The sequence below is a fragment of the Dermacentor albipictus genome, chromosome 1 (assembly GCF_038994185.2).
Source record: "Dermacentor albipictus isolate Rhodes 1998 colony chromosome 1, USDA_Dalb.pri_finalv2, whole genome shotgun sequence".
NCBI classification, from domain to species: domain Eukaryota; kingdom Metazoa; phylum Arthropoda; class Arachnida; order Ixodida; family Ixodidae; genus Dermacentor; species Dermacentor albipictus.
Genome location: NC_091821.1, coordinates 399,670,193 through 399,688,416, shown reverse-complemented (window position 1 = coordinate 399,688,416; position 18,224 = coordinate 399,670,193). Strand labels below are relative to the sequence as shown.

At 46.1% G+C, this 18,224-nt stretch overlaps 1 protein-coding gene across 3 annotated transcripts in view; it reads right to left on the bottom strand.

Moving 5' to 3' along the window:
• Positions 1-18,224, bottom strand: part of Prp40 (pre-mRNA processing factor 40) — a 58,614-nt gene that overhangs the window by 14,614 nt on the left and 25,776 nt on the right. For all 3 annotated transcript variants that reach the window (XM_065452493.2, XM_070532098.1, XM_070532099.1), the window contains exons 10-15: positions 15,010-15,103; positions 12,408-12,545; positions 8,829-9,029; positions 6,555-6,705; positions 2,181-2,314; positions 889-1,003 (exon numbers count right to left, since the gene is read on the bottom strand). In XM_065452493.2, the coding sequence (XP_065308565.2) occupies positions 889-1,003; positions 2,181-2,314; positions 6,555-6,705; positions 8,829-9,029; positions 12,408-12,545; positions 15,010-15,103 (833 nt within the window). The remainder of the gene's footprint in view (positions 1-888; positions 1,004-2,180; positions 2,315-6,554; positions 6,706-8,828; positions 9,030-12,407; positions 12,546-15,009; positions 15,104-18,224) is intronic.

Here is an 18,224-nt window from a genome sequence, read left to right as displayed (position 1 = left end):
GCCACACCACCAATGTCCACCGAAACGAACGTTAGCCGATGCTTAACACTATCACAATGAATCGCGACGGCCGATATCTCCTAAGCTGAAAACAGAGGTGCACAACTGATGAAGACTGCCGAGACAAAGACGCTGAACATGTGAAAGTGGCGAAGGCCCTGATTCGTTGGTTCTTGATTGCAAGCGCAGCTGCGACGTACTTGATTCGCTGTGTTTTGGCGCTTGCCGTGCCATCTCCGCACAACAATAGCAGCTGTACAAGATTTGCAAAGCCTCCGAGATTCGCAACGGGTAAAAGGTCTCGGAGGTTACGTAGAACGGAGAGGCGGCAGCCGCCGCTGCCTTCTGGCTGACCCCGCGTCGGTTAGATTTTTTTCCAATTTTGCCTTCTCTCGCCGTTCTCTCCATTTCGGAGGCAATACAGCCTTGTGTGTAGGCAGTAGGCGGCCGTAGGCGGCCGTCTCTGGCCGTGTGCTAGGCGAGCTTAGTTCGAATTATCCGTGAGGGAAGCTTCTCACGTTCGAATTAACAAACTTTTTTATACATAGACTGCTGTGGAGCTTAGCCGGACCAAATCGTACAGTTCGAATTATGCATAAATTCGAATTATTGAAGTTCGAATTAACGAGCTTTCACTGTACATTCATTTCTCATGTCGACATGTGCAAGCAGTTACCAGATCAGCGTTGCATCTGCAATTTGACAGCATTATACGAAACTTTCACAGCAGATTTCTAACATAATACAATCAACTCAGCTACATGACAAGATTCCTGCCAGTTTATTGCATTCTTTGACAAATCTCCTAGTAAACTAGCTCTACTTCAGAAATGAACTGTAATGCAAGAAGTTTATCAAACAAACATGAAGTTGAAGCCTCGCACTTACCCGGCTGGCCGAGCATATTGGTGAATCGAACGTCAGCGCGGATGGCTGGGTAAAGCTCTACCCATAAAGACATGGACGTCAACTTTCCCTTCTCGTGCAGCTCATTCAGTAGCGTCTGGCAAAAACAGGGAGGAAAAGTGTGACATATTAAATTAAAGACAGGCTCAGTGTAGGGCTTGACTACTGATGCAGTCAAACGGTGGTGTAATTAACAAGGCTATAATGAATTATCCAATATGACAAAGTAAACCTGAAATATTTCTCAGTGATATCGGCATGTAACAAATACAGTCGACTTCCATTAATTCAACCCTGATAAGACTGACGAAATATATCGAATCATCCTGCGGATCAAATTAAACAGGATGCAAAAAAAAGAACCCCAAAACACACCACTGATTAATTTGGCAGTATTTGCTCTATTCTAACATGCCCCCAAATCAAGCATGCACCCGCTTTCTATGTGTTCAAAGTAGAAAGCTAACATATAAATGAGACTAAACTCCTAAACAAAGTAGAAATCTAATACGCACCTGATCTTTTTTAGCAAGAAAAACGGGCAAGGGCCTAATATGTGTTGCACAATGACGGCTGGTTTTTAAAGTCAGCTTGGCAGCAATACATCTGTGTTATGAAGTAAAGCATACAAACGATGCGAAGGCCATTTTGGTTTTGTGTCTAAGTGCACCACGCAGGGCTATTTTCGGCCCAATTTTCTTGAAACAAAAGAAAGCATGCATCAGAATTGGGTAAATACCATAATCAGACATTGTTTCCCCATTTAGTGGCCAATTTTTAGTGACCTAAGGGCACATTCATACCAGTGACTGACATAGGTTGTGTGACCAACTGTGACTGGCAACTAAGGAATCATTCAAGGTGACAGAGGTTGACATAGATAAGTGCCACCGGCCCATTGCCATGCCGAAAAGTCGCATCAGCTCGCGCCGCTGATGTCCTGTAAAATAAGCAAATGTCCTTTTCCGGTGCCGCTGATGGATAAGCAGCTTTGCGACTGCAGTCGCACAACTGAAAAATAAGCAGGAAGCGAGTTGCCCAAAACAGTCACTTTTCTATCAAAGTGACCATTTGCAACCAACTTGGTCGCGCAACCTCTGTAAATTGTCAGTGTGAATTAGCCCAAAGTTCTGAGAGGCCATCAACAAATTTTCTGATTAGCTGGTTTTTTTAGAATGTGCAGGCTACAGCAGCACCCACAGCCAGACCTTGTTTCAGGTGCAAGAACCTGCATCTCAATACTGACAGGAGGTTGTACCGATGTTAGTGCCTACCAAGAAGGCCTCACGGTTTTTGCGTTGCTGACGCTTCAGCCGTCTTCTCGCACGCTCCTTCTCCTCTTCCTCTTCCTGCTCCAGCTGTCGGATGTGGTCCTCAAAGATGATCAGTGCATCCTCCTTGTCCATGTCTGTGGACACGAGCACCACACAATGTACTGTCACAGTGGGGCAAGACATTGTTTAAAAGCAGCTACAAAGTAGGGATATCACAGTGTTAAGGTAGTTCAATAATGGTGGCTGCATGTGCCGGTCATTCCACAGTCACTGCCAGAGGATTTTAACACACAGATAATGAGCAGCTTACACAGTGCTGCTTTTATGGATCTCTCAATGCCAAGTTCACTGAAACTATACTATTTCTTCCATCTGTAGCAGGAAAAGACAACCATGAGAATGGAGAATGCATTAACTTTTAGTGCAGTTCCTAAAGCACATTTTTGTATATTGTGTTGTGCACCGCTGACCGGCTTAAGCAGTAGACTACCTTTTCTTTCATCACACAGATTTATGTGGATTGCTATTACACAACAGCAGTTCCATCTAACACAACTACCATGTTTCTACATATAAATAAAAAGAAAGCTATCACCAGTGCATTCTTTAGCTATTGGACTCAATATGCTTGAATGATGAAGTCCTGACAAGCTGTAGAAAAATTACAACTCTAGCTATGCATGTCAGACTCATTGGCCCAATGCAACTAAGCCCTGCATCACAAACATTTCTAAAGTATGCTCATGTCCTGACCAGTGACATGTGAAACGTATATAGAAAAAGTTAAACACAGGGCTTCTCTATGCAGTTCTAGTGACCAAAAATATTGCAAAATTTCACATATAGTCTGAGGTATCTTTCCAGGTTTTACCTTGTGTAATTTCCACCCCGTACTTTAAGCGGATCCCAACAATTTCCAGCACAAATATGCAGTTACAGTTTCAGTATTGCTCAGTGCTATGATCATGAGGTTCTTGTGCCATCATCAGGTTCTACGACATTCTAACCACCCTGAAATCGCGACAGCCACGTCTAAGAGAACAGCGCAATCGAAGCGCAAATTGTATCTCGCACAATGCCAGGACTGCAAAAGCACTATTCAGTTGCTTTTAAAGGGGTTCTGAACCACCCCTCGAACTTGGTGAGAACACGCAGTCCATGAACAGCATCCATTGCCGTGAACATCTCAGCCAAATTTTGGAGTCATGCATAGCGTGTGGAGCTCGCAAGCGGAGTGCAAAGTCACATTTTTCTCAGGTGCTTTCTATTTAACAAAAGCCTGCTCATCACTCTTTTCTGGATTTATTTCCTGATATAGCACATTGCCATATGCTGCTGCTAATGGCCAATAGCTGACATCAATCAAGGAGGGTGTTTAGATCAGTGCGCTTTTTCTACTGTTACTGTGTATATTTATTGAAGCAGTTTAATAAACAGGTGAAGTAAGCAAAAATCTGCTTTCAGATTTCAATAATTACGTACTTCTGGAAGAAGTACACTATCGTGTGCTCACGCTCGGCCGTGGCCACTTGCGAAGGAATTAAACTTTGGCTACCCTGCTTATTGGTGTCATAGCTGTTGGGTTTCACTAATTTCGATTTGTTTTGAACACTCAACAAGCCTCAAACCACGCAAAACTTAAGGCCAGACCAAACGCATGCTTTCCAGCACGCACTCACTCCTCACTACTCCTGGTTAGACATCTTGGCAGACTTCACTTCATATTGAACAATTGACAGTGCTTCAAAATGCGCAAGTTGGATGTGGCTACTATCCATCGGTCAAGCTGACGCAAGACAAGGCCTGGCCATGCACATGAGTGTGAGTGCGCACTCAAGCCCTGTTGTGCACATAGCAAACGCTGCGCATACGCACTACTGGTGCATGTAGCTGTGGTCTGTTACGTAGCGTAGATACTGTGGCCGCCACGGGGTGCCGCGACGAGTCCGCTGACTGAGCACACTGCGGCTTGCTGAGGACAACCACGTTTGGTACGTCGTAGGCGCCAAAACTGTAAGTCGTGGCATCTATAATCAGATATGAAGTGCGCACCACGGTGACGTTCAGTAGGCAGAGCATTGTTGGCATGCTCTGCTTCGCCGTAGCCTTCGCAGTGCAAGTCATTGAACAAGGAGCGGAAGCACCCCTTAGGGGATGTTTGATTGCCAATACTAATTTGGCTTCTGCTGAACGCATTGAAGTACTTTCTGTAGCAAAGTGTTTATGAAATAGTTTATTTTAACTTCAAATGCATTTCCCGACTTCGATAATAAGTGGTTCAGTAGTTTAAAATAAAGTGATCATAGCTGCCAAAACCATCGGCAACTGTGCCACAGTGTGGCAGTTCAGTATGAACGAGAGGAGCATTCACGGTTGGAGGAAGCAAAAAGAAGCCCACTAAAGTGGCTAGTTGAGCAAGTTGGTATGTGCTCATACTGCATACTGAGGGAGGTAGCGCACAAAGACTAAACACAAAGAAGTAGGAGACAGCACAATGCTGCACTCGCAACTAGTATCCATTTTGTAAAACGTCGTCTTAAGGGGAGATGTGGCTTTCGCATCACGAAAAAGGGCAAAAAAATTGATATCTTGAATATTACATTTTCAGTTTTTATAACCCTTCTTTATCTGATCCCGAAATATAATCACTGAAAACCATGCAGAAGCAGATTACCTACTTACCTGCACTGTAAAAAATGTGTTGTATAAGCCAGGGTGGGTGAAAACTTTTGTTGAAATCACGAAAAATCAGCGTTTTTCAAGCTACAATATTCCCAGAACGACGCAACTGAGCACCACCATCTTGGCCTTTCTCTATCTTGGCATTTCTCCATATTCAAGTTCGCCACTTCAGCTATCTCCTCCATATAGAAACAAGTGCACAAAATGCAAATGATTGAAAGTTGTTCCGGAGTCTCAGAGTGGCCGCGCCTGCCATGTGACCTCAGTGCAGTGTACCATTGGTCCAGCACCCCCTCAGTAGGGGCGGGGCATTGTCTGGTCTTTGCACCTCGCAAAGCTCTTGACCTCTCAACCACCATGATCTCTCGAAATGGGTGCGACGCGGACATCGCAGAAGCACAGCCAACCCCTCCATTACTGGACATTTCAGGCCCACAACTAAGCATCCTGAGCATCGTTGATGCGGACTTGCAACCAAGCACTTCGGGCGTGGAATCTTTGGACATGCGGATAAGCTTTTCGAGCATCCATACTTCAGACTTTACTTCCAAGCAGATCGCACAAGCAATTCTTGGACATGAGGCTAAGCCTTTAGAGCATCAGTGCTTTGGACACAACGACCAAACACATTGTGCAGGCAATCCTCACAACCTGCGACCATGCCCATCGCGTGCATACTCTCTGGACCCACGACTGGGCATTACGCCCATCGGCGCATGGGACTCCGCTGCCAAGAACACAGCATACAGAATCCTTGTATCCACAGCTAGGCATTTTGCACATTGGCTGCTAGGATTCAGCTATCGAGCACTTTGTGCACAAACTCCTCAAACCCATGGCTAAGCATTTTGCACATCGGCACCTCAGGCTCTGCAACCAAGCACATTCTTTCTTTTTTTTTTCCTGGTCATGGTTCCTTGAGCTACAGTGCAGGTCGGGCCTTCCTTGCATTTTTGGCTTAATTATTTTAATTCGTTCACATCCAAAGTGTGTGCCTGATGTGCAGGTGCCTAGACAGATGACAAGTGTAAAGGAGGGGGAGGAGGGGTTGTGTTTATATAGGTAAACCAGTGCACAGCCATGCACAAAAAAGAAGCCCTTTTTGTATACACCGACCTCAGAAGTTACCAGGAACCAAAGAATGGAGTGTTTCCTGAAAATGAACAGGACCTGACACACTTCTTTCAAGAGCAATAAGCTGCACATGTTGCTGTCAACACCAAGCTGCTGCAAGCAAAGGCAAGGCTAGAAAGGCATTCTGCAGATGGACTCCAAGGCAAGTAAGCACTGGGTATTTCATGCTATGCGCTGCGCTAGATTTTCTATACGTCGGCACATGTCAGCATCACAGAAGCTGCCAGAAAGATGCAAAGAGCTGCTTGCGCCATTTTCAGCAGCCCGAGACTTCACTGCACAAGTCCGTCAACTCGCAACTGGGCTAGATCGGCAATGCTGATCGGACACCAGTATATCTTTACATGCCCTTGGAACTAATGGTGACTGACGATGTAAGAGAAAGGCTTTAGGCAAGTTCCCGTGAGGTCAAGTGGAAGTGAGAAGATGATGGTCACCGTAGCATGAAGTGCAATTTTCAATTTTTTCTGTCCCCAAATTACACTTTAAACTATATACAAGTCTGTACTATACGTGGGTTGTTACGGTATCTCAGTCCAAATGGCAGGCACCACTCACTGAGCAGCTCGGCGTCTTCGGCAAAGGTGGGGTTGTCAAGCAGCAGGTGTTGCGCCTCCTGCCATGTGGTGCTGTGCATGATGCTCGTCATAGAGTCAAGGATGTCGCTCAACACCTGCATGTTGCGCTTGCGCAGTATCTTGGACTCTTCCTGCATCACAGCAACACAGCCCACTCAGTGTCATTTCAAGGCAAAACGATGCTAGTAAACACAGTTGTTTAATACTAAGCTTCCCTGCAGGACACATCATGCTGCAGGTTCCTCGTTGCTGCTGTTGTTGCCACACACAAATGACACTCACCTAAATGGAGTAGTTAGTTAAGGTTTACCAAGAAACCACGAAAAGAACCCTGTCCACAAAAACTGTCTCGCTAGTTTGTTAACACTGCCACCACGAACTATTCCTTATGTGCAGCCATGAAGTGGATGTATTATTGAGCCTTTGTCATTTTTCCCAATAAAATCTTTTAGTTTTAACCCTTTGTAGTCATGTCTCGTGCCCCTACTGACATGCAAAATTATCTGATGCATTCAGATGTCAGGAAGCATCCAACGCACACATGCACTTGCTTGCACCGATTTCTTTGTACAGTGAAACCTCGTTAAACCGTAGTCGGCCGGAGCTCGGAAAAAGTACGTACTAAACGGTAGTACTGTTTAAGCGAAATAGCACGAGATCGCCCACTTACCTGTCGAAAACGAAACTCAGAGAGAGTGTGATGAAAGGAGAAAAAAACATGCAGTATTTATTCACTTCGCGGGACGTAAGTGTTATTTTCGTTTGATGTCGCGGCGGCCTAGCACGACGACAGCGGCCTCAAACTTACTGAAGCTGCGTGCCAGCTTCTCGGCCAGCCCCCCTCCTCTCGGCAAACACTCGCACGGCAGATTCCTCGTTGGCGTTACGTATTCTCCGTGCACGCGCGCAGTAGTGCTGCATAAGTCCCGGGACGCCTTTTTCATTGCCGGGTGCCGGAGTTCGGAAAACTTTTCGTTTGGAATAGTTACGTTATCGCGGCCCTGTTCTCCTTGCGACGATCGCATTCATGAGGCTGACGTAACGCGCAGCTTCTGCCACTGTCGGGCCTGAATAGCCCGTGATGTCGCTTTCCGTGTCGTCCTCATCATTGTCGCTAGTTGACACTTCGGCAACAACAGCGGCAACGATGGTGAAAAGTCGAACCTCGTAGCCGACATCTCTTCGTGGTCGCAGCAGCGCTGCCGAGCAACTTCGCATTCCAAATGCCACACACTGTAGTCAACAGCAGATCCATATCGCGGGCCAGCGCCGACTTCTTCGTGTCACGTTCGGTAGCACGGACGATGTCTAATTTTTCTTCTATGCTGAGCACCCGGCGTCCTTTTTATCCTAGCTTCGGCATGACGCGAGTCCTCGCTTGCACGACGCCACAACGCTCTCCGGCACGGCCCATCACGGCGTCCATGCGGCGTCGAAATGATGTTGATGTTGATGCGGCTTCACGGGCAAAAGCACGGGGCGCTTGGAGGCCGTTGTACCGATCTCTGAGGCTTGTTCTGCCGGGCCGCCCGATGGAGACGACGCACCGCCGTGTTTGCGCGACGAAAAGTGGAAACGCTACGCCTTAACCGATGCGTACGCACTAAGCTGGTACGGTTTATGCGGATACAAAATACATTATGTTCAATGGCCGCTGAGTCGGGGAATTGACTTTACTACTTTTAAACCGAAACTACTGTTTAAGCGGGTACGGTTTAACGAGGTTTTAGTGTATTCATTACGGAACCTTTAGGGAACTATTTAAACTGTTACTGCACTTTGTAGTGTCTGCAACTGAGGCCAGCACTATCTTGCGGCGCACTTGAAGGAATTCATACACACTTTTGCGGTGCGAGCACTAAGAGTGGTGACATTTTCTCTGCATTCACTTTAAGAAAAGAACTCGCAGTAGTTCAATGAAACTGATGATTTCAGTACCGAGCAGAAATGTATCGTGCCACCATACGACAAGCAAATGTCTTTAAGTAAGAGCCTTGAAGAAGAAAGTGACAATGAGGACCCCAGAGAAAACAATTCCATTGATTATCACCCACAACGTGATGCTGGCTGGAGGCTGTGAACATTACAAGAGCCTTAGAAAAAAGCAATCTTGCTAAAATAAATCACTAACCAAGCATTTGTTCACACGAGTGCTCTTTCTACGGCGTTCAAAACACACAAGGTGGTTCCTGACCTTGGAATGACTGTGCAATGCGTAAACACGGCAAAGGGATGTCAAGGGTACTGTTCTTACCTTTTCCTTTTTGGCAAGAAAGAAGAGGACATCGTCAAAGAGCTCCTTGCGCTCTCGCTCAGGCACAGCCTTCCACACATCCAGGTCACCAAACATCTGGTCCGCTTTCCGATATCGCGTGTTCGAGCTCATCTTCTCATTACTCTGCAGGAACTGTTCCAGGTCTTCCTTGGCCTGTTTGGCACGCAACCGTTGCTCCTCCTGCAGTTGTACAAGCCACTTAAGAATGACTGAACGACAAGTACTGTTCACCAAATTATGTGTTGCAAGCGATCAACCAATGATTATGTCATTATTAGCAATAGATTGCAAGCAACCAACCAACGATTACATCATTACCTAGCAACAAATTTGGAAAACTTTGGTGATACCTGTATCACCTCATTGATGACAACATCCTTTCAGCTGAAGAAATAAACAATGAGACACATTCTTAACTCTTTCGTCACTGCTAAAAATGTGCTCATCTGCAGTGCTTTTATGTTTTAACATTTTATTTCAAGATGAAGTAGCCGCAACGTATACTGTGATACATAAAACTGTACACTGATAACAGGTGTTTTGAAAGGCAGTATAGCAATAACGATAGCTCGGACAATTTTTGAGAACACTATGTGAAATTTCAAAGAAGCACCTCAAGGAACACGAATGAAAGTAATAATTTGCTATTTTTAGTATAAGTACTGAGAGTAAGAAAATCTGAAATATACAAAATAAGCACCTGGTTCCTAGTTCCAAACTTTTGTAAGTCAAATTACTACCATATTTGCTTGATTGTAACAAGAGTTTTTTTTTTTTTTCATGATTTTCGGTGCTTCAACTTGACCCTCGCGTTACATTCTAATAGCAGCGAAATTGAGCATTTTAAAACAAATATGCTAATTCTTTCGGTTTTTAACATTATGTTCGCAACCCGTAGGTCTCAATCTAATCCATAAATAAATTGTTCGAAGTCGCACCTTGGTTTTGGTTGGAATCTACACCATTTTCGTTGTGCTTGTCACTGGTGTTACAGTTATGGTGCTGCAGTACACTGTGGCCTTTCGCGCTTCGACTTCCGTTATTCGTGACATTATAGCAACGAAGTGCATTCAGTATGATGCTCACTTCAAGAGATGAGCAATTTTGATGGCCGAGAGGATGGGAACATCCGTCATGGCTCAGCGGCTCGACGCCAATAAGTCCACGATTCGCGGAAGGCATGACCTATGGGAGGCCCTCTTTAAATCCAAGGTCAGTCAGAAGGGCTTTGTAGACCTTGTAGTGGCCTAGTAGCATCCCCGAATGTACTTAATCTCACATAAGCTCGAAACTGACGTGATTCTCTGGCAATCACTTCCGGAGATAGTTTAACTTTTGCGAGGCTTGGCTTGTCCTGGCACTGAACCCCTCGAAGTATACGGCTGACAGTGCTCTTGGCACTGATAGTGAGCTTGGCACAGCGCTAAAAACACTTGTCGAGGACGCTTTCAAAGCCGAGTCACGCAAAATTTTGTGAAAGTGAAAATTTCTCTGAAAGGGATCACCCAAGGAAAGCTGTCTCCACCTCAGACGTGAAGAAAACTTGTTTTGGAATTGTGATTCCTTGAATAAAGGTACCATTTTTTCTTCCTTGCATTTCGTGTTGCATTCAGAGTTTATTATTATTTTTTAAATCTTGACTGGAAAGCCGACACTCGCTTTACAATCGTGGTCACGTTAAATTTTAGTAAATACAGTACGAATAAATTATTATGAAGATTCGTTGAACAATTATTATGAAAATTAGGCAAAAATATGATTATGATTTGTTGCATCAATACGAGCCATAGTGATGCTCATGCCATGCGGAAGAGCAGTGGCTTTGCAAATGTGAAAACGGGTAAGTTCCTAATCTACAGGGAGCATTTGTTTCTACTCATTACAGCAGGAATCTGGCTTGTTTGTTACTGCATTCTTCGTATCGTGAAACGATGGATGCCAGGTCAGGGAAGCATGGAGAAGCCTCCTCATACCTGATTATTGCGCTCAACTGGCACTGGAGCCTCCACGTGCTTTGTTCAGTTACTGTACAGTACTATACAGTCATGTGGAGTGTTGCACAATATTGTACAGTAATAAATAATGGTACTTGAAGATGTGGTGTTCTAAATGTGAGAGATTAGACAGCTAGTCAAGCTTCTGTCGAAGGTCAGTCTGAAACCGACTGCGTGCTCTCGTGCTGTCAGTGAGTAAAACGGCGCCTGATAGACAGCGGTACCGAGCCAAGACAGAGCACTGGATTCACCGCTGCAGCTGCCTTTAGGTCAAGTAACGTAGACCGTTTGGGCATCCCGCCACATCACATGGAAGTTGAATCCTCTGCTACTTGCAGTTTGTGCATGTTTCGCAAGCCAGCAAAACCAGCGCAGCACTATACAATAACGAAACTACTGAAAGGCGAAAGTGTGGGCGGCACGGAGTCGAGCGAAAACGAAACCTTTCAACCGCATGCGTCGTCAAGGGTAATTTCAATTAGTTCTTTTTTTCTAAAAGTGAAATATAACTGGACAAGTAGCATTTTATTTCGCCTCATAATACAAGGATGCTTTTTGCAACAAGTGGTAGAGTACTAGTGACAGAATTTAACTGAGGAGTGCTTTCATCATCGGGAAAGTACTTGAATGTCCCAGGAGTCTCTAATCATGTCCTGCATTTACCTCAATTTCTCTATTATTAAGGCTCTACTCACGATAATATTCAGGCCTTAGATATCCTCAAGCACTAATCTATCACTTTAGCTTGACTTAATATTTGCCCCTAGTGTCCCTTTAACACCAAAGGTCGTGGATTTGAGTGTCTTAACTATATCTTAATTAATTGTGCCTAAACTTAGCCTTAACTAACGCCAAAGTCATGGATTCGACTCTCACGAAAGGTCGAGGGTTCGTAGCCTTTTTGTACCATCGTGTGATCACACTGCTAATGCCAGATTTTCCGCCTCATGAACCATTTAAAGCTTTTGCATTAAATTTATGCTACTGCACTTGCATTCGTGAATGTGTATGTAGTGCGTGTGTGCTTTGGTTTTGTATTTATCTCACTACCTTTGTTTCACCATTCACCATCTCACCTGGAGTAGCATGTCAGGCCTGTCGCTAGGCTAACCTCCCCAGATTTCAAACTTTCTTTCTCTTTCTCTCTCCATAGTTCTGGGTTATTTGTGCTGTTTTGACTCAGCAAAGAAATAACTTCTCGTATATTTATAACAGCCACCAAGTCATGCCTAAGTGCATGAGGGCTAACAATCAACTGAAACAGCATCACCTTGTCAGGCGATTTATACCTGTCATTGTTAACAGTATGAACTTTCAGAGTACTATGCTCCCGCCCTCCATTTGGGCACACCACTCCAGAAGCATCAGGAGTGACAAACATTTAAAGAAGGTTGCCACGATCCTAAATGCACCCCATGAACAGCGACCAACATCTGATAAAATTGGCACCTTCCTCCAAGTCACCCCCCCTCCTGCTTTTGAAGCATTGAGGCAGGCATAGTAAGCACACAGGAGGCTACGCCCAAAGACATAGAAGCCAAGCAAGACAGGAAACAGGCCGCACCTTTTCTTCTTTGCCCCTCTGCACCTTGTACGAGTTGAAGGCCTGCTTCTTCTCATTGAGTTTGCGCAGTGTCCCGTAGCGGGGGTCATTGGCAATGAGCTTAAGTGCTTGTTCCCAGCTGCAATTGCTGGGCACCTCCTGCATAAAGCATGAGCACGGTATGATGAACCACTTCATTCACACAAGGCCACATCAGTGCAACAGGGATTCTGCTATTCGAATCCCACATCCACGATCTTTTTGTGATATCTCGTGGCCCTTTGAACAGCTCCAAGGTCATTTAAGAGCAATAAACAACCTCCATACTACTACTATATCTATATATTATATATATGTATTACTATGTGTATCTTTATAGATAATTAGCTTCTACAGCCCAGAATAGCCAACAAATATCAAGAAAGCGGTTGGGTTTGTCGTTAGTATAGTAATGATTAAGCAGAAATTTTTATTCCAGCTGTTACTGTTGCAATAAATATAATAAAGTACAAACTTGAAGTGATTCCTAGTGCTCCACCTCATACAATATTTCCCTCATTAAAGGAGTAGTGACATGACATTTCTGTTAAACGGAGGGCCAAACACTCTAAACCAGAGAAAAAAATAGTGGTAGGCATCAAGAGTGCCCTAAATAATTTACTATAATACTTGTTTCTACAAACCAGTTTTGGTGCCCAGGCAGAAGACGTGTCATGGTGTTATGAAACAGCTTGCTCTCTCAGTTCTTGCAATCGCTGCGGCTACCACTTCAGGCTCAGCCAGAAGGAACTCATGCAGCACTTTTGTTTATTTTTTTATGAGCAACGCCGTCATATCTAGCTTTATTGCTACACAATGTAAGCAAATTTTGCTCCATGTCATGAGGTCACAATAATGCTAATACCACCAAATCAAACATTTCGAGACCAACTTTAGCATCAAATTAAGATATCTTAGTAGTTTTACCAACCTTACTCGCCAAGTGTCATCCTTTCACATGCAAGAAGAGTGCACTATTGTTTCTACAACTTCCAAAATATGTGCCAGTACTCCTATAAGTTGTTGAAGATTGTAACAGACCACCAAGTACTAAGCATTTAGAAACACCATTTATATTTGCTGCAACACCAGGAAGTATTATCACAATCACACATCTTGTGCCAACGTCCTGGATGCCCTTAAAGGGTCCCTCACCAGGTCTGGCCATGTTGAGCTGACAAGGGCAGAGCATACAATGCCCGCCAAAAATCGTGTTTGCAAAGAATTACCTTGCTATGTGTCGCGGAAGGGTCTGAAATTTCAATACGAACGCAGTTTTCCCATCTCCTCGCGGCCGCTGCGCTCCAAGCCAGACGGTGTTGTACTCGCGTCCCTGCGCCTACGTACTTGGGTCTGCAGTGTGACGTTGCTCACGGTGACACGTGACTTCAAGAATTATTCAAGGCACCATCTGTTATTTATGTGATCTGTTGCTTGAATTAATGAATTGAAGTTCAGAGAAATAATAAAACACACAAACAGAACGTCTGCATGTTTTCTGTTTTACTTGACATGGAAGCAAGAGAGATGTACGACCGCTTCGTCTGCTTGTTCATATGGTCGTGCAGTCACGTTCGCAGGTGTCGAAACTATGCCATTTTCTACAGGGTTCCAGCGCATGATCATGCTCTGTAATCCGCTTGTTCTGCCTCAGTACTCGTGTAGCAATGAATTACACCGCTAGTCATGTGTCCTTGTGCACAGTGCGCAAAATTGTGCACTGCGCGAAACCAGAAAATCACAACAGCTCGTGTGCAGCGCAGAAAAAAAAGAGAGAGAGAGGAGCAAAAAAAATGAAGGCGGGGTCTGTGACGTATGCATCACGCGATCTTTGAGGTCTGGTATAGGAGAATGCAGAGAAGGAATTTCGCTTGCGGAGGCTAGACGGGGCGAGTGGAGAAAGTGTCCCGCTATGCAGTAGAGCTCGCCTCCTGAAATCATGGGTTCATGGCATTGAAATATTTCTATCTCGGCTATTAATGAGCCGATATGAAACATTTTTGCGGCTCCCTAGAGGACACCTAACAACTTTCAGCGTATAACCAAAATTTGCTATGGGGCCTGGTGAGGGACCCCTTTAAAAGCAACCGTTTTCGACGGGGAAAAAGTTTCCTTTCACAACACATTGTCTTTGTGAACACAGTTTTCATCAGTTCCATCTTCTAGGCTTATGAGCTCATTCAACTTCCAGCAAACAAGCTGCCTAATTCAAGCACAAGAAACAAAAAATGCTAAGAATTCTCACAGACAAATGCAAGAAGGCAGACAGATATCCCCCAGAAATTAAAGATAAAGAGGAGAAAATTGTAAGACAACTAGGCGAGAAACTTGTGGGAAAGGAAACAAACAACACAAAGAAATGCTCGAAATCTTCCGACGACTTTGAAAACGCCCTTCACAACATTCGATGCAATTCCTTTGCCATGCCCGAGCCTTTAAATTGTTTCACTATATTTAAAGCTTTGTACAGAGACCTGAATTTTTCTTTAATATCATTTGAAAAAATGCTTTCACCTATAAAGGAGAAGTGAGCACACAGATCACTAGTGATAACGAGGCTTTCCTGAAGTGAGCTTGCACCTACCTTCTCCCTGAGCAGCTCCTTGAAGGCCTCAATGGCCTCTTTCTTGTCCTTGAACTCGATGGGCCTGTCCTTGGTCTCCTCCTCGTCACTCGACCTGCAGTTGTTAACAGTACTACGTCTCAGTTTCCTGCCACACTACTAGAAAAGTCATGTTCAGTTTCTCTTCCTCAGCTTTCAGTGATGTACCTGTGTTGAGCCAGCATGTGTCTACAGTTGACAACCGATAATCCGGACTCCAAGGTAGACATACATAAGTCTAAACTATCATATGTCCAAAAAAACTAAAGTATCTAAAAAAGATTATTTTATTTATGTTTTAAGGCCCCTGTGCAAAGAAGAAGTGGTCAATTGATTGCTGCACGTAATTCCGCTTATGTCCAACCAAGTCCATCAGTATTTCTGCCAGTTCTGTTTTGTCTCTGTATGCCAAAGCAAGGACTGCAAATGCTCCCATCAGATACGCATGTGAAGGCTCCAGAGCACATGGCACATCATTATCGTCCGTGTTAAAGCCGCAGCTTGACGGTGGGAGAACTTGCTCAATTGTTTCATCATTGTTCAGTTCGGCACACGACGACACTGTGCTGTCTGCAAAGTCTTCAAATGTAACGGTGGCAGGAATCGGCACGCCACAGCCTAGCAGGTCATCAGTGATGTCCGCATTTGAGCTCATCGTGGTAGGCAGCAGTTCAAGTTCTTCAGTTGCGGAGCCGGGCTCATTTGGACTGCGAGGTTATCGTTGGTGCCATTTGATGCAGTCTGTCGATAACTTCACAAGAAAGACTTCTTGGAGCCAGCAGAGCGCTATCTGGAATGCATACTAAAAAAAGAAACAAGCGCAGAATGTGGAATGCTGTCCGGAAGGCAAATTCAGCAAACAAGAGCGGACCATGTGCAGTGGTGCCAGAATGCGTAATGTGATGAACGCGATTTTGATGTGACCTCACAATTCGGGCCACGTATAAAAGGTGGGCATGTGCAGTTAAATCTCTGAGGCGCAGTGCTGCGACCAGGGCACGACATCAGGGATTACCATTTAGGATGTACAGTCAAACCTCGATATATCGAACACGGATATATCGAATTATTGCGTATATCGAACACTTTCTATATCACGTGGAAAATCGCATGCATTTTTAATTTTTTATTTCGAACGGGGCCGGATGTAAAATGGATATATCGAACTCCGCCGCCCCAGACCAAGTGCGCTCTGTTGACAGGAGGCGAGCTTTCCCGCAACACTCTCAAAGATAGCGGCGGCGCGATTGGCGTTCCAGACTGCTGCGTACGACAGCTCCCACATCGGTTGCGCCGTGGGCGCCATTTGAACGTAGCGGCGTACACACGCGGCAGCTTGGAGCCAGCCACGGCCGGTCTCGAGGGGAGCGCGCGCTGCCCTAGTGACCGGCTGTGAGCCAGCCCGGCCGCCTCCATCACGCGCGCCCGCGCCCCCGCCATGCGCGCGTGATCGAGGCGGCCGTGGAGCCAGTTGGAGCGCTTTGTCGGTGCTGATCCACACATCATGTGCATTGAGGACTTCGTTGGCGGTGACGACAGCACCGGAACAGTAGCGGAGTTAACAGACGTGAGATCGCGGCAGAAGTGCTGAGCGGTCAAACGAAGACGCTGCCGAGGCTGATCCAGCAAGCGCTGATGTTGCCCCGCTACCGACTGCAACTGAGGCTGTAGCTGCTTTGGCCGTTGTACGCCGCTACTGCGGCGCAATAGAAGGCACTGGACCCTCTCTTGTGGACCGTTTGGACTATGTTGAGGACGCCGTGGTCAAGCACGCGGTTTCCAATATGAAGCAGGCTACGCTGCTTCAGTACTTTCAGCTAACGAAATAAATACTTTGTTTGAAGTGTAACGAAGAAGAGTAGCCGCCTGCGCCACAGCACCATCGCTACCGGCATGAGCTCGTGGTTGCTGTCTTTCGCCGAACGCTTGTGACAGCTACCCCGTTCGCGCCCGTTGCTAATAAATCTCTTAGCAAGTGGTGGACGTGCTGGGTTTCGACCACCCTGGAACTTCGGAGTCGCACTCTACCCCCCATCATGCCCGACGACGCACACACTCCTCCAGCTCCTCCAACGGCGCCGGCCACCTTGGTTTGTGCCGGTGCCTTGCGTCAGCGAGATCCCCCTATCTTCTCCGGCACAGATGACAAAGACGTTGAAGATTGGATCTCGTCTTATGAGCGAGTGAGTGCCCATAACCAGTGGGACGACGTTACCAAGTTGAGAAACGTCGCCTTTTATCTTACGGACGTTGCGAAACTATGGTTTCTCAACCATGAAGCCGACCTCACTTCGTGGTTGGTCTTCAAGACCAACTTTACCCAAGTTTTTGGTCGGCCTGCAGTAAGAAAGCTTCGTGCAGAACAACGTTTGCGCACACGTTCCCAAGAGACCGGAGAAAACTTCACGAGCTACATTGAGGACATTGTCGACCTTTGCAAACGGGTGAATGCGTCAATGTCAGAGGAGGAGAAGATCAAACATATAATGAAGGGTATTCAGGACGACGCATTTCAAATGTTATTATCGAAGAGTCCTCACTCTGTCGCTGAAGTCATCGAATTGTGCCAGAGTTACGACGAGTTGCGCAGGCAACGGCTTCACACCCGACGTCCCACCCCGCCCGCCGACTCTCTATACAGCCTTGGGGTCGACGACTACAACCATGCTACTCTCTTCATCAAAATCCAGGAATTCGTTCGCGCAGAGGTCGCCCGCCAGCTATCGTTGATATCTTCTGTCCAGGAACCACCCCCTGCTTTGCATCCTACGATCCGCGACTTCATTCAAGAACAAGTCTCTCAAGCCGTTCCTCCAGCCGTTGAGCAGCCACCAGTCACGGCTCCTCTCACTTACGCTGAAGCAGTTTCCCGATCTCGTCCACAAGCGCCCCTGCCGCCCTCTATGCATCGACCACCGACATTTTTGCCGCCATCTATGCCGCTTCACGACCGCCGGCATTTTCCTCCTATGCCGCTGCCCGACCGACAGCCTTTTCCGAATCCTCAACCGCGACTCGGACCTTACCCCCACCAGTGGCGCACCTTCGATGACCGCCCAATATGTTTTGCTTGCGGTGGTGCTGGTCACGTGGCGCGCCATTGTCGTCGTGGCATGCCTCCTCTTCAGAACATCCGGCGGGCGCCACCTTTCCCCGCTCCGTTTTCCTCGTCGCCTTCCAGCCTTCCTACTTCTTCC